The following is a 16,988-nucleotide window of genomic DNA, read 5'->3' as shown; positions in this document are numbered from 1 at the left end:
TAATAAAGAACCAGTCTAACTACGATCACCCCCCCTTCACCCCTCTCCCATCAGACATGAGGTATAGACATTTGAAAAAGCATAGCTCCAGATTCAGGGACAGTTTATTCCCAGCTGTAATCAGGCAACTGAATGGTCCCCTCATCAGCTGGAGTGCAGTCCGAACCTCCCATCTACCTCAGTGGAGACTTTTGAACTAACTTTAATTGGACTTTATCCTGCAATAAATGTTGTACCCTTTATCTGTACACTGGACGGCTTGATTGTTATCAATATAGTTTTTAACTGACTCGAACACAAGCTTTTCACTGTACCGTAGTACACGTGACGATAATAAACTAAACCCTTCCTCAGACTGAAGAAACAAGGAGGAGAAAGCTCGAAAAGAGAGGTAGGGTTATAGACAATAGGTGCAGGAGGAGGCCATTTGGCCCTTCCAGCCAGCACCGCCATTCAACGTGATCATGGCTGATCATTCTCAATCAGTACCCCGTTCCTGCCTTCTCCCCGTACCCCCTGACTCCGCTATCCTAAGAGCTCTATCTAGCTTTCTCTTGAATGCATTCAGAGAATTGGCCTCCACTGCCTTCCGAGGCAGAGAATTCCACAGATTCACAACTCTGACTGAAAAGGTTTTTCCTCATCCCCGTTCTAAATGGCCTACCCCTTATTCTTAAACTGTGGCCCCTGGTTCTGGACTCCCCCAACATTGGGAACATGTTTCCTGCCTCTAACGTGTCCAACCCCTTAATAATCTTATATGTTTCGATAAGATCCCCTCTCATCCTTCTAAATTCCAGTCTATACAAGCCTAGTCGCTCCAGTCTTTCAACATACGACAGTCCCGCCATTCCGGAAATTAACCTAGTAAACCTATGCTGCATCCCCTCAATAGCAAGAATATCCTTCCTCAAATTTGGAGACCAAAACTGCACACAGTACTCCAGGTGCAGTCTCACTAGGGCCATGTACAAATGCAGAAGGACCTCTTTTCTCCTATACTCAACTCCTCTCGTTATGAAGGCCAACATTCCATTGGCTTTCTTCACTGCCTGCTGTACCTGCATGCTTCCTTTCAGTGACTGATGGACTAGGACACCCAGATCTCGTTGTACGTCCCCTTTTCCTAACTTGGCACCATTCAGATAATAATCTGCCTTCCTATTCTTACCACCAAAGTGGATAACCTCACACTTATCCACATTAAACTGCATCTGCCATGCATCCGCCCACTCACACAACCTGTCCAAGTTACCCTGCAACCTCATAGCATCTTCCTCACAGTTCACACTACCACCCAGCTTTGTATCATCTGCAAATTTGCCAATGGTACTTTTAATCCCTTCATCCAAGTCATTAATGTATATTGTAAATAGCTGCGGTACCAGCACCGAGCCTTGCGGTACCCCACTAGTCACTGCCTGCCATTCTGAAAGGGACCCATTTATCCCCACTCTTTGCTTTCTGTCTGTCAACCAATTTTCTATCCATGTCAGTACCCTACCCCCAATACCATGTGCTCTAATTTTGCCCACTAATCTCCTATGTGGGACCTTGACAAAGGCTTTCTGAAAGTCGACGTACACCACATCCACCAGCTCTCCCCTGTCAATTTTTCTAGATATATCCTCAAAAAAATTCCAGAAGATTAGTCAAGCATGATTTCCCCTTCGTAAATCCATGCTGACTCGGAACGATCCTGTTACTGCTATCCAAATGCCCCGCAATTTCGTCTTTTATAATTGACTCCAGCATCTTCCCCACCACTGATGTCAGACTAACTGGTCTATAATTTCCAGTTTTCTCTCTCCCTCTTTTCTTAAAAAGTGGGATAACATTAGCTACCCTCCAATCCACAGGAACTGATCCTGAATCTATAGACAGTTGGGGCAAAGCCAGGCAAATGATAGGTGGATGCACATGATGGGGGTGATTGACAGATGGGTCTGAAGAGGGGTCTCGACCTGAAATATCACCCATTCCTTCTCTCCAGAGATGCTGCCTGTCCTGCTGAGTTACTCCACCATTTTGGGTCTAACTTTCAGAGTAATTACACTGATCCATCAATAAGTACATACTTTTGCAACAAATGATCCATGCACTGCTTCATGCCAGATTACTTACAAGATCAGAGAGTAATGTAAGAAAATGGTCAAAGTTTATATTTCAATCAGGGCAGCACCTTCGCACAGCTGGTGGAGGTGCTGCCTCACAGCACAAGAGACCTGGGTTCCATCCTAACCTTGGATGCTGGTTCTCCATGTGACCGCGCGAGTTTCTCCAGGTGCTCTGGTTTCCACCCACATGTGGGTTTCTAGGATAATTGGCCTCAAAACAAAAAATAGCCCTGGTGCTTAGGGAATGGATGCAAAAGTGGGATAACATAGAACCAATGGATGGTTGATGGTCAGCATGGACTCTGTGGACTGAGGGGTCTGTTTCCAAGTTGCATTTCTAAACAAAACATTTTCTGTAACTTTAGTTTTGTAACCAAATGATCAAGGAGCAAAAAATGTGCCAAGCCACTAAACAAACACTTTTGTAAAGCTCCAAGGAGCAAGAGAGAAAAACACATGTCGAACAATTTATTCTGCCAAATTTAAATGTTTTACAAAACTGAGCAATTAAAACAGGCATTATTAGTTACTTTCCCAAATGCATTGAATGGGAGGAAATGTGCCTTTCAGATTGTCTATTACAATAAATATGTATGTTTAGTCAGATCAATTTACTCTGAACCAAAAATCTTCTTGCTCAATTTACTGCTTACCCCAATTTCTCCCTAGTGCTGAGTTTCAACTATCACACTCAGTGATCAACCTACCAGGAAAACCTAATGTCAAAATGATTTTGAAGTCTCAATTAGGTTTATTCTTGTCAGACGTACCAAGGTAGAGTGAAAAGCTTCGTTTAGCAAACTATCCTAACAGATCAGATATACGAAACATAAATACAATCAACAAACTAGAATACAATAGATAGGGCACAGGGAAAGATAGAGTGCCGAATATAATTCTCAGCATTGTAGTGCATCAGTTCCTTCGGCAAAGTCCAATGTCCTCAATGGGATAGAGGTGAATCGAAGTTTATGGAAGGACCATTAAGAAGCCTGATAACAGAGGGAAAGAAGCCGTTCCCCCAGTCTGGTGGTATGTGCTTTCATGCTCCTGAACTCCTGAACAGTGGCAGGGAGAAGAAAGAATAACCAGGGTGGGACGTCTTTTGATTATTTTGGCTGCTTTTCTGAGGCAGCATGAAGTTTAGATGGATTCAATGGTGGAAAGCCTGGTGTATGTGATGGACTGGAATAATGTACAACTCATCTGCAATTTCTTGCGGTCTTTGGCAGAGCAGTTCGCAGACTAAGTTGTGAAGAGACCCAACAGTATGCTTTCTATGGTGCATCTGTGGAAGATTGAGGAAATTAAGCATGTCTTCAGTGACTCTTATAGTCTCCTCATGAAGCAAGGTATTGCTGGGCATTCGATGGTGATCGCATCGATGTGGTGGTTCCATGGCAAATCATTGGTGATATTGATGCCAAGGAACTTGAATCTCTCGATCATTTCCACATCCGCAACACTAATGCTGTTCAGGGCATGCACTCTGCCACGCTTCCTGTTCCTGCGCTAAGTCCCGTCACTGCATATTTTAGATTGCACTGGACCAAGTGGACCCATTGGGCCCAAACCTCTCCTGCATTGGTCCAGCATCTTCTCCTCCCCCCTCAACCCCTCCCCCCCACTCCATTCACCCTCAACCCCCCCTCCTCACCCACTCGATCCCTCTTCAACCCCCCTTATCCCCCCTCCCCCACCCACTCCATTCACCCTCAACTCCCCAAACCTCTCCCGCATTGGTCTAGCACTCTCCCCCCTTCCCCTCTTCCCCCACTCAATCCCCCCTTATCTCCCCCTCCTCCCCCACTCAATCCCCCCTTATCTCCCCCTCCTCCCCCCGCTCACCCACTGCAAAAAATGAAGCACAACCATGTCCAACAGCAGAAAAAAATAGCCAGAGCTGCAAAACGCTTTCTAAACTGTTATTAATATTTAAAAACTTAATAGCTTGTTGAAGCGGACTGCATGAGTTCAATTTTAAAAGGACCGCATATTGAAAACAAAATGAATTCCTCCCATCTAGTTGAAGTTCAGCAGAAGAAAAGAAAGAATACGATCTTGCACGAAGCCAACATTCATTAATGAATGGGAGTAATAAGGAATTGCATTACACCTACAGATTAAATAGCATTTCATCTGTAATGTAAAGACCAACTACATAAATCAATAACAGAAATACCACACATAATGCACTTTACTTCTTGAACAACTGGCCTGCATTGAATATTTTCAAAAGGTTACAGAGATCATATGGAGCAGATTTGACAAGTACTTATTTCTTCTATTTGACATCAAAATCTTGCCAGCATAACTTTCATTCATTCTTACTGCGTGGGTGTCCTGGCAAGACCATATTTATTGCGAATCCACAGATGCCTTGAGAGCATGAAGTGGGCCTGCCCCGTGAACCAGTGTATTTCAACAACTCGGATTTTAACTGCTAAAAATGGCCAGAAACCATACCCGACACCCTCATGAATTCTTTTCTGCTATGTGTTTTAGAGCTGTACAGCACAGAAATAGGCCCTTCGGTCCACCTTGTCCATGCAGACCAAGATGGCATTTTAGGCTTGTCCCATTTGACTGCATTTAGCTTGTAGCCATCTAACCCCTTCCTATCCATTTATCTGTCTAAATGTCTTTTAAAAAAGTCATACTTGTGTCCGGTTCTGCTGTTTCTTCTGGCATCTCATTCCTCATTATTGACTATGCCACCTATTTTGGAGTCATCTGAAAATTGACTGACAATGTTAACTACATTATCATCCAAGTTGTTAATTATACAATAAACAGCAACAGACCCAGCACCGACCCCTGCGGCACACCACTTGTCACTGGCCTCCAATCGGAGTGACGGATGTCTTTGACTTTTTCATCTGCGCCAATTTGGAATCCAGTGACAAACTCACCTTGTATTCCATGCAACCCAATCTTTGAGACCAGCCGTTAATGCTGAACCTCAAAGTCCTCGCTGAAGTCCATATTTTTTGGTAAATCACCTTCTACAGTTCCTTGTATCTCCTTATAGACACTGTCCACTGCCCTGCTCTCATCAATCTTCTTTGCAACTTCTTAAAAAAACTCTCAGATTTGTGAGACACAATTTCCTATGCGCAAAGACAAGCTGGCTATCCCTGAGCAGTCAGTGCCTATATAAATGCTAGTACACCCTATCCTACAACTCACCAACAACTGTCCAATCACTGATGTCAGGCCCACCAGTCTGTGGTTCCCTGGCTTGTCCAAGCCAGCCTTCTCAATAATAGTACATCATTAGCCACCCATCATTAGCCACCCATCATTAGCCACCCTTGCGACCAAAGATGATGCAAACTAGTCTACAAGAGCCTCCACAATATCCTCTCTAGCTTCCACCAAGATCAGGGATGTACTTGGCCAGGCCCTGGGGATTTATTCACCTCAATATACTTCAAAACAGTGAATAAATCTTCTTTGGTATTTTGTGCACAATGCAAGACATGACAACTCCTTTGCCATGATCTTCACAGTAAAAACAGCTAAGCATTCATTTAATGTCACCCCATCTCTTGTGGTTCCACACAAAGATGGCCAGGCCAATCTTTAAAGGACCTACTCTTTCTCAAACCACCCTTTAACTTAATATATTTCTGTAGCATCATTTGATTTCGACCTTGCCTACCAGCTCCAGTGCATGTCTTGTTTTTGCCCTCCTGGTTGCCTTAAGTGTACTCTTACACTTATACTCAACAATGGGGGTCTCTTAATCCCAACTGCCTAAATCTGATGCATGCCTCCATCTTTTTAAGACAAAGCCTCAACATCTCTCATCCACCAAGGTTCCCCCAATGTGGCAGTCTTGCCCTTCACCCTAACAAGAATATACTGCCCTGTATTCTTGGTAACTCACTGTTGAAAACCTCCCACTTACAAACCACACCCTTACCAACAAACAGATTCTCAATCGACCTCTGCAATTTCCCACCCAATGCCTCCAATACCAGCCCCAATTTAGAATCTTAATCAATTGGCCAGTCCTATCCTTCTCCACAACTACTTCAAAATTAAAATACGCACGGTTACTGGTCACAAAGTTCACTGGCATTTCAGTGACTTTCACTACCTTGTTTCCTGAGAGGCCATTCAGTATTGCAGCCTCTCTTGTAGTATCCTCCGTATATTAATTTCTGGGACAAATGTAACAAATTCCATCCCATTCAAACCTTTTACATTATGGAAGAACCAATCTATGTGAAGTCAAAAATCAGCCACAGTGGATTTCTATACTGTCTGCCTACTGTTTTTATCTTTCCTGGTGGTCACCCATCTACTTTCTTCCTGCACCTTGTTCGTGACTACCCCACTATAACTCCTAACTGTAATGCTCCTCCTAAATAATCCAGAGGTTGTCTGGATGCAGTTCTAGTTTCTTCATGCCATCAGTCAGGAGCTACAGCACTTCCCTCAGGTGTAGATTCAAAAGTAGCAAGCACGTTGCTGTTCAAAACTACCAGCATTGTATTATTACCAAATACAAGACAATCAAAATAACTGGTACAATTTTTAGGTACCAAATATCCAGTTAACAATATTATCAAAGAATAAATAGTTTGTTAGTTTTCAGCCTAGTGGTAAAAATCTAATGTTTCATTGAATAAGTTAGCATTGAGAACTCCACCTGTACGAAAGTTTTGGAATAAGCTTTTCCAAATGGGTTAGCAGCAGTGATGGAAATGGGTTTTAGGAACCAGGGGTACTCTAAGGTCCGTGAGGCTGAGGTTGGGAAGGGGGGGGGGGATTTTGTTATGTGCGGTCATACCTATGTAAGAGTACAAGAATGCATAACTTGTTTATTGTGTATTTATAATATAGTTTATTGTGTATTATATGTCATAGCTACATTCTGGCATCTCTCTCTCTGTTTACATTGCAAAATGTTCCATAATGGTATATAATCTCCATTTTTTTCTGTCACCTCCTCTTTCTTTCTGCATACCGTTTCTTCAGCACGCCTTCTGCCACTAAGAAGCCATGTCCTCGCATATTCTTCGGGGTTGAATTTTGACAGAGGAGGCCACCAACTTAATAAATAGAGGAGTTAAGACCGTTCAAGAGTTGAGTTCCGCAGAGACCGTTCCCTCCGTAACTCCCTGGTCCACTCGTCCCTTCCTACCCAAACCACCCCATCCCCGGGCACTTTCCCCTGCAACCGCAGGAGATGCAACACCTGTCCCTTTACCTCCCCCCTCAACTCCATCCAAGGACCCAAACAGTCTTTTCAGGTGAGGCAGAGGTTCACCTGCACCTCCTCCAACCTCATCTATTGCATCCGCTGCTCTGGATGTCAACTTCTTTACATCGGCGAAACCAACACAGGCTCGGCGATCGCTTCGCTCAACACCTTCGCTCAGTCCGCCTTAACCAACCAGATCTCCCGGTGGCTGAGCACTTCAACACCCCCTCCCAGTTTGACCTTTCTGTCATGGGCCTCCTCCAGTGCCATAGCGAGACCCACCGGAAATTGGAGGAACAGCACCTCATATTTCACCTGGGCAGCTTGCAGCCCAGCAGTATGAACATTGACTTCTCCAACTTTAGATAGTTCCTCTGTCCCCCCTCTTCCCCTCCCCAGATCTCCCACTGTCTTCACCTATATCCTTCCTTTGTCCCGCCCCCCTGACATCAGTCTGAAGAAGGGTCTCGACCCGAAACGTCACCCATTCCTTCTCTCCTGAGATGCTGCCTGACCTGCTGAGTTACTCCAGCATTTTGTGAATAAATACCTTAGAGTTGAGAGATGATCAGTTTGAAGTCTTGCACGTTGTGGTGACATGCAGAAATTCATGCCACTGAAGCTTCTTTCACATTCTACTGATGATACTGGAATTGTATTTACAGCCGTTACCAGCTGCTGAAAATCTGCAGAAACTATCTTCCCTTTTAGATTCCTTGAATTCTCTGAAGGCTCTGACACAAAGCCAACCATTTAAGCCAAATTGTTCTGCCATTTCTTCTACATCATTATCCCCAAAGGTTAAAAGTGAATCCTCTGGAATATTGTTAATATCTAAATATTTCAACTTGTTAATTAACTTTTTACATTTATCATTGGAAACTGTTGTAGATTCAAGCAGCCTGGATTTCATATTATTGACCAAACTCCTCAAAAACGGTTGTCTATGTATAGTAGGTACTTAACCAGCTCTCAAATTTATTCCATTAAATATCATCTGGCTTGTTGCTTTGTCCACTTGAGTATAAAATTTTCTTGGCTTCTCTATTTGACATTCATGAACCTTGATAGTTCGTTTAATTTCCTCATGTGCTTTACTAAGTGTACAATTTTGGTTCTGCAATTCAAGTGACAGTTCAGACAGCTATAGCAAACTGTCCATCAACAAGCCCAAATTATTTACGAAAGCTGATGACTCCAATACTTTTTTCAGCCCATCATACTTTGCTCTCTCTGCACTAGATCTTGAAGCATCGCAGCGTGCTTTTCCAAAATGCTCCCAAATAGAAGGCTGCCACATTGCCTTTGCAGTTCGGTAAGAAGAAGCAACCCATCTCACACTGAAAACATGACCAATTTTCAACAGTTGACAGGGAAGAGCCTCAGCATATGCAGTTAACTCATCCTGATTCTTAGGAGACCTATGATACAAGGAATACAATTTATCACAAAATATCTGAAAATGATTCAAACCTGCAACTTCATTTCAAGCCTGTGACTGGCACAGTGCCAAACAGTTGCATTAGGGAAATCATCAAGAAATAGTTTTGCAACCCCTGCATTTCGTCCTAACATTACTGATGCACCATCAGTTACAAGTGATATTACATTTTCTTTTAGGTACTGTATTGAAAAACCACCTCTTTGTAAGCAACTTAGAAGCCCATCATATATAGATTTTGCATTTGCACCAAGTTTCATATGTTCCAAGTCAAAATAGAATGATATAGGTTGGGAAGATTCACCAACTGCTGCTCTCAAGCAGACTACTAGAACAGTTTTCCCATTAACAGTAGTAAATTCATCAATCATAATAGACATTTTAGATTGTTTTGAAATTATATTTTCCACCACTGTCTTTCGCATCTGGTTCCCTATGTGGTGAGAAACATCTGCACATGACTTAAGGCAGTGTAGAACGTACCATAAGTCGATGCCGTTTCTTTTTTGCAGTTCAATATCAGAAGACATATCTGTGTAGGGCCTATCTTTGTGTACAATATTATATACAGTTCTAAAACCTCAACCTGTTTTGCTTCGTCCTTTTTCAGTGACATATACACTACATTTTCGATTGCTTTTTTTCCAGCTGTTTCATTGATTTTTTGGCATCTGATACGAGCTTCACTATTTTTGTGCTTAAAAATCTTTTTTCTTAAACTCATTAACTGTTTTGCTTTGCCATCACTCACTCCTACTACATTAACACTGCACCACTCATGAGACAAATGAATTCCTTGTGTTCGTTCAAGTCCAAGATGACACTTGCTGCATACACTACATCCTAGTTTTCTGTTTTAACAATTAGCCAGGGATATTCTTTCTTTTTGTTTAAGTACATTTCTTGTGTCCAACAGTCTGGAAAATCACATTTTTCAATATCTTTTGAAATGTCTTCACATGCAGCATCAGGCGAAACAGCTGCATCAGTTACATTATCATTTTCAAGTAATTCTGCCTTCTTTTCTGGCTGAGTGTTTTCATTATTATTTATTTCTTCATCGATCTGAAGACGCTGTCTTTCAAAGTATCTCAGTATGCTTATTTTCACAGGGGGACACAAATCTGAAATTTATAGATATTTGATAGTAATATATTATAAAATTTGATAGTGATATATAATAAAATATTTCCACTTGCACTATTGTTTTGCTAAATAAAAACACCCACAATAAAATATTCACCACTCACGATTTAGGCTGGAAAAAAATATTGGTACTACTTATTTAATTTTCTCCCTATCCATTCTAATTTAACTGAAACTGAGGCACAGCGGCAGAGGCAGAATGGCAAATAAAATAACGTGGATTAATAAAATAACGTGACTTTACCTGAGCCCGTGCTCGCGGTCTGGTAGCCCTGACAGTGAGTTTAAGAAATTCTTCCTTGAATTTTATTCAAAGGAACGCGGTGTCATTAATACATGGTCAAAACACAATTACATTTACTGAGGAATGTGGATCGATGTATTGATGACACATTGTATAACTACTGCCTGTTAACTACTTGCTGTTTATTCACAAAATGCTGGAGTAACTCAGCAGGTCAGGCAGCATCTCGGGAGAGAAGGAATGGGTGACGTTTCGGGTCGAGACCCTTCTTCTGACCCGACCCGAAACGTCACCCATTCCTTCTCTCCCGAGATGCTGCCTGACCTGCTGAGTTACTCCAGCATTTTGTGAATAAATCGATTTGTACCAGCATCTGCAGTTATTTTCTTAAACTACTTGCTGTTAACAAGTGCTAACAGTGGCAGTTAACAAATCGTCTGAGTTGAATAAAGTGATAAACGACTCGAATCTTTCTGCAGGACTCATTAAACCGGAGCTGGAAATTGAAAACTAGGGGAACACCGTCCCCCTGCGTACCCCCAAATTCCATCACTGGTTAGCAGTTAAATGTTATGCAGAGCTTCCTCTATTTTGTCCAACTATTTTAACTCCATAGTAATCTCTAGAGGACATGTTGACGTGGAATGGCACAAAGTCACAAGTTCAAGCACAAATGTTGTATGTAACCCGATGGAAAGTTATGATCATGGAACATTCAGAGAAGGAGGAAGCAGGAAAGAGAAAATAACATGATATTTTACAAAATAACAGGATCAGAAGGCTATGATAATCAGCTCAACATAATAGATGTTACACTAAATCATGGTGGTGCAGAGTGGAATCTAGAGCTGAAGATTATGTTGCATTTTCAAAGCATTTAGAAAGCTAGGTAAATTACTAAGTTACTGTCAGGATTAAAGATTGAAGTTTGCTCCAACAGAAAGATTCACTCCATTTTGATTTAGTAAAATGATCGTTAACTGAGGTAGAACGGATTAAAAAAATAAAATCAGTGATTTTCCAACCATTTGTGAAAAATGATTTATCACCATTTAAAAAATCCCCATCTCCAAGTGTTTAAAAACGAATATCAAATGCTTTCCCGAGTTATTGTGGTGGAAAGAAAATCCGCAGTGATCAGTTAACTTACAGGTGAGAAAATGCAATATTTCAGCACATGCACCATTCAAAATAAACCAGCATATAACTCATGAATTATGAAATTTCCACCAAAATTAGAACCAAGAATAAAATATTACTGTTAATATCACAATACGGGTACCAACATGCTTCTGAAATTTACTGTGAAATGTCAACATGAAATAATTTTAACTGGCAGAAAGGTCGCCATTTTAAGAAGAAACATCGGAACAGGGAAATTTCAATAAAAGTGTTATGATCCAAATGGTTCAAAATATAGTGGAAATATTTCATTGCAGTTTTAAAAGTATATTTATACAAAAGAATACAGAGAAAGACAAAAAGTGTTGAAGTAGCTCAGCGGGTCAGGCAGCATCTCTGAGAACGTGATAGGTGACGTTTCAGGTTAAGAACACGTGCTCGGTCCATCAATAGACAATAGGTGCAGGAGTAGGCCATTCGGCCCTTCGAGCCAGCACCGCCACTCAATGTGATCATGGCTGATCATTCTCAATCAGTACCCCGTTCCTGCCTTCTCCCCATACCCCCTGACTCCGCTATCCTTAAGAGCTCTATCTAGCTCTCTCTTGAATGCATTCAGAGAATTGGCCTCCACTGCCTTCTGAGGCAGTGAATTCCACAGATTTACAACTCTCTGACTGAAAAGGTTTTTCCTCATCTCCATTCTAAATGGCCTACCCCTTATTTTTAAACTGTGGCCCCTGGTTCTGGACTCCCCCAACATTGGGAACATGTTTCCTGCCTCTAACATGTCCAACCCCTTAATAATCTTATATGTTTCGATAAGATCCCCTCTCATCCTAAATTCTAGTGTATACAAGCCTAGCCGCTCCAGTCTTTCAACATATGACAGTCCCACCATTCTGGGAATTAACCGAGTAAACCTACGCTGCACGTCCTCAATAGCAAGAATATATCCTTCCTCAAATTTGGAGACCAAAACTGCACACAGTACTCCAGGTGCGGTCTCACCTGGGCCCTATACAACTGCAGAAGGACCTCTTTGCTCCTATTCTCAACTCCCCTTGTTATGAAGGCCATTCGAGCCAACTCTCCCAGTTGTTAACCATTTTAACTCCCCTTCCAATAGTGACCTTTCTGTCCTAGGTTTCAGAAACTTCCTACCTTCTATGAAGATGCTCGTTAAGTCCAACACCTTCAAATATCAAATGCCATTCAGCATCCCACAACAAATCCACCTTCTTCCATATTCAAAACTCATCTTGAAATCACTTTTGATATATTGTTCTTGTACAGACCCCAACCATGACTAATTTACTTAATTTGGAGCGACTGGGGTATAGCAACCATAGGCAGATACGGTCTCTAAATTGCAAATATGGATATGAACTGCCTAAACATAAAACCAGAATGCACAGCCAATGGTGTTGATACTGTAAAGCACCTGTTCATATAAAAGCAGTTGTATCCGGCACAGATGAAAGACTCAGAGTGTTGCAGCATGGTAACAGGCCCTTAACCCAACTTGTCTATGCCAACCAAGATGCCCCATCCTTGTTTGCCCACCTCTGGGCTATATCCCTCTAAATTTTTCCTATCCATGTACATCCAAATGTTTTTATTGTATGTGCCACAATTACTTAACATAGCAGCTCATTCGATACATCCATAACTCTGTGAAAAGGTTGCACTTTAAGGTTTTGTTAAATCTTTTCCCCTCAAATTCAAGCCCTCTCATCTTGATTTTCCCTACTCTAGGGAAATAAAAGCTGTGCATTCAATATCTATCACCCTCATGATTTTATACACCTTAATAAGATTACATCTTTTCTGTGCTCCTTGGAGGAAAATCCTGGCCTGCCAAATCTCTCCCGGCAACAGACACAAAAAGTTGGAGTAGCTTAGCGGGTCAGACAGCATCTCTGGAGAAAAGGAATAGTTGGTGTTTCGGGTCGTGACCCTTCTTCAGGGGCGAGACCCAAAATGTCACCCATTCCTTTTCTCCAGAGATGCTGTCTGTCCTCCAGCTTTTAGTGTCTATCTTCGGTTTAAAGCAGCTTCTGTAGTTCCTTCCTGCACACTCTCCTGGCAGCATCCCAGTTAATCTTCTCTACATTCTTTCCAGTGTAATGGTATAATCTCTGAGACACACCACTAGTCACAGGACTCCAGTCGGAAAAAAAGAACAACTTTCCACCGCCACCCCTTGCTGCCTACCATGAAGACAATTCTGTATCCAGTCTGAAGGCTCCTAACTCGAAATGTCACCCATCCTTTTTCTCCAGAGATGTTGCCTGACACGCTGAGTTTCTCCAGCACTTTGTGTCTATCCTCTGTATCGTTAGCTAGCTCTCCCCAAATCCTATGCAATCTAATCTTCATGCAAAACCTTATCATAGACCTTGCTGTAATCCATATCGACTATGTTTACAGCCTTGCCCTCAATCACCTTTTTGGTTACTTCTTCAAAAACACTCATATTCGTGAGACACTATCTCACACGTACAAAGCCATGTAAACTATTCCTTATTAACCAGTCTGTCCAAATGTATGCACAGCTTATGCCTCAGAATCCTCATCAGTCACCTTCCTGCCATAAGCGTTAGATATACTGGACTGCAATCCCTCATTTTTCTTCACAACCCTTCTTAAATAGAGGCACAACATTTGCCACCTTCCAGTCTTCTGGCACCTCACCCATATCTAACATTGATTCATATATCCTAGCCATCTACTTTAGCTTCCCACAATGTCCATTGATATCGTGTCTGGAGATTCATCTATAATTTTATTTGACATATTACTACTAATATGAAAACAGTTGTTTCCATACAGGAAATAACAACTGCGAGGAGGAATGAGAATGAAGACAAGGCCTTACTAATTGATTCAGCCTGCATAAAATAGCACCAAAGCCTGTTTGTCGATCACAAAAACAGAAGAGATGATGAAAGTTTTATTTGTGCCAAATACCTTGCAAGCAAATGTTACATAAGAAGGAAATGAAATCTAAATCTGACTACTTGTGTGTAAAATTTATCTGGAGCTCAAATTCCAATCCTTCAATGGGCGTCAGTCAAACTTTAATATTCCACTGGACAGTTTCTTAGTGCTTTTCAACAGTTTCTTTGATGCTTTTATTTATGTAACTAATAACTTAATGTGGCAATTCACAGCAAAATTAAAATGGATCCTCCAAAACCAAAACCCATTGATTACAACTTCATGGTAGACACAAAATGCTGGAATAACTCATTGGGACAGGCAGCATCTCTGGAGAGAACATGTTTCTTTTATTCATTTCCAGAATCTGGGCAATGCTGGCAAGGCCTGCACATATTACCCATCCTTCATTGTCCTCAAGATAATGGTAGTGGTGAACCATCTTCCCAAAACCCTGCAGGCCTCCTGGTGAAGGTATACTCAATGTTGTAGGATATGGAATTCAGTATTTATTGAATATCAACGTTGGAGACTCACCAATTATCATTCCAATGACCATCATGTGCCAATGGTTTTAAATTCCTTGTTGGAGATCATCATTGCCTAGGATGTCCATGGTGTGGAGGTTACTTGCCACTTACCAGTCTATTTTTTAATGTTGTCTTGGTCTTCCTGTATGCTGGAGCTGTACTCAGCATGCCCCTTTTCACTGCCATTCAAGTCAGGGCTTTATTTTAGAAAGGATATTCCAGCCAGAGGGTTATGGATTGTAGCATCTATTTGTGCTGTTGTTGATGGTCCATAATTTGGGCTGCCAAACAATAATCTGAGCATAAGATAGGCACAAAATGCTCAGTATACAGTAATACAGTGGGTCAGGCAACATCTCTGAAGAAAATTGATAAGTGGCGTTTCGGGTTGGAACCCATTTCAGACCTGACCCCAAAAGTCACCCATCCTTTTTGAAAGATATCCTCAGTACAAAAGCAGGACTTTCTCCACAAGGGCAGTGCAATAGTCACTTATACCAATGCCATCATTGATGAATGCAGCTGCAGCAAAGATATTGGTGAAAGGAAAGTATATCTCTTATGTTGATTCACTCACTATTTTCCACAGTCCTTTCCTGGCACCTAGACTCTTCAGGTTTGGGACAACTTTGCATCAGTGTTACTAGGCCCCAGTAAGAGGCATTGAAGTCACTTTCCAGAATATTTTCTGTCCCCTTTGCTTTTTTGCAGCGTTTCTTCCAACGGTGTTCAACATGGAGCAGCACTGCTAAAAGACGGTAATCATTAGTTTTCCTAACTCTAAAAAGACGGTAATCATTAGTTTTCCTAACTCTAAATAGAGCTGAGCTAAGACATCAAGGGGTCTAGAGGTAATGTAGAGTTTGTCAGCCCGTTTGTTGGGCTGAAATGTACCCTGAATTATCTTGGAGAACTCTGGCAATCGATGATTCTACGACTAGAATCAATTCAGGTTATTATTATTGATGACCATTACCATTCTGTTCCTTTTCAAACAACCATCAATAATAATGCCAGAAGTATAATTTAAGATTACATACAGACATTAGGGAAAGGCAGAAGAACAGAATTGTTATGGTCGGCAAAATTACTTGTTATCCTGCTACACGTTTAGGGCTGTCTATTACTGTACGACTTAAATTATCAAATTAACAAGTTGTTTTCATTAGCCAATGGAATTACACAATTTATCTGACATTAAACCCAGCCTCTACAGAAATGAGGACCAGAAGGAAAATTGGAGCTTCTCTTCTTTCCACCTGGTGCAATTACAAGCAGGTGGTAATACAAGGATTAGGTTAATGACCAGTTTCTTCCCTATTCTCCAGGATAAATATATTGTGCACTCATATTTTCCAAACCCCCCCCCATTCTCTTTTAATAGGCAGTCTCAAGCAATGCTTCGTGTGGGGTTTGGTTTGGCGGTATTAACGGTTAAAATCATATTCCCAAGAGAATCTACAATAAAACAGCTTTCTAAAGATGCAGATCCTGTTCCATAATTTCCTACTTGTACTAATCAAAAAATGAAAAGACCAGGGAACAAGAAATAAAAAAGAATGCTGCTTTGTTCTACCCTCCCAGCCCACCGTCTTCCTGCTATATCCACTCACTTTGAGAAAGGGAAAATGTGTCACTAATTTACCTTCTATTAGCCACTTGATTCCTTCATCCCCACTTGACTCCAGCTGATTAACAAAGCAAACTATTAGGACAACTCATTCACAAGGATAAAGGCATCCAATGGTTTCACCACACCAACATTGTCAGATATTTACAGGAAAAATATAAACATACAAGCTGAAAGCAAAGACAACTGTCAAAGTTGTCACTTTAACTTTTCAGACTATATGGTAGAGTGGTCTTGCATAACATCAAACTCAAATGGACAAGCTGCAAAATACGATGACCATCTAGCCATTCAAAGCCAGCCACTTCAGAGAATTAAAATAATTCAAAATATTTGAAAGCACAACACTAAACTTAGTGATTTATTATGCTTTTTTATTAAGTAGATATGCACCGTATCAACCAGAACAGTATTTCACAGGAGGCAATTAAATGTAATAATGCTGCTGCATTTCTCAGCTGCAAAGAATGAAAACAGACTAACTACACTGCCTAACTACACCAACTGATTACACTGCCTGACTGCACTGGTCTGAAGAAGGGTCTTAAACCGAAACATCACCTATTCCTTTTCTCCAGAGATGCTGTCAGTCCCGCCGAG

At 41.4% G+C, this 16,988-nt stretch overlaps 2 protein-coding genes across 19 annotated transcripts in view; one reads left to right on the top strand and one right to left on the bottom strand.

Annotated features, from left to right (window-relative positions):
* LOC144593640 (protein 4.1-like) overlaps positions 1-15,459 on the bottom strand; it is a 112,003-nt gene extending 96,544 nt beyond the window's left edge. For 2 of the 18 annotated variants that reach the window (XM_078399520.1, XM_078399521.1), the window contains exon 1: positions 14,870-15,303. The gene's annotated coding sequence lies outside the window, so the exon portion shown is untranslated. Of the gene's footprint in view, positions 1-14,765; positions 14,790-14,869; positions 15,304-15,335 lie in introns of those variants that run through there. The other 16 variants (XM_078399517.1, XM_078399523.1, XM_078399529.1 and 13 more) reach the window with 13 other exon arrangements.
* Positions 15,460-15,976: 517 nt separating this feature from the next.
* akap7 (A kinase (PRKA) anchor protein 7) overlaps positions 15,977-16,988 on the top strand; it is a 79,728-nt gene continuing 78,716 nt past the window's right edge. Inside the window, exon 1 of the mRNA XM_078400051.1 lies at positions 15,977-16,039. Coding sequence (XP_078256177.1) covers positions 15,977-16,039 — 63 coding nt within the window. The remainder of the gene's footprint in view (positions 16,040-16,988) is intronic.

Source organism: Rhinoraja longicauda, chromosome 5 (genome assembly GCF_053455715.1).
Source record: "Rhinoraja longicauda isolate Sanriku21f chromosome 5, sRhiLon1.1, whole genome shotgun sequence".
NCBI lineage: Eukaryota > Metazoa > Chordata > Chondrichthyes > Rajiformes > Arhynchobatidae > Rhinoraja > Rhinoraja longicauda.
The sequence above is the reverse complement of the archived record's forward strand: the minus strand, read 5'-3'. Positions and strand labels throughout refer to the sequence as shown.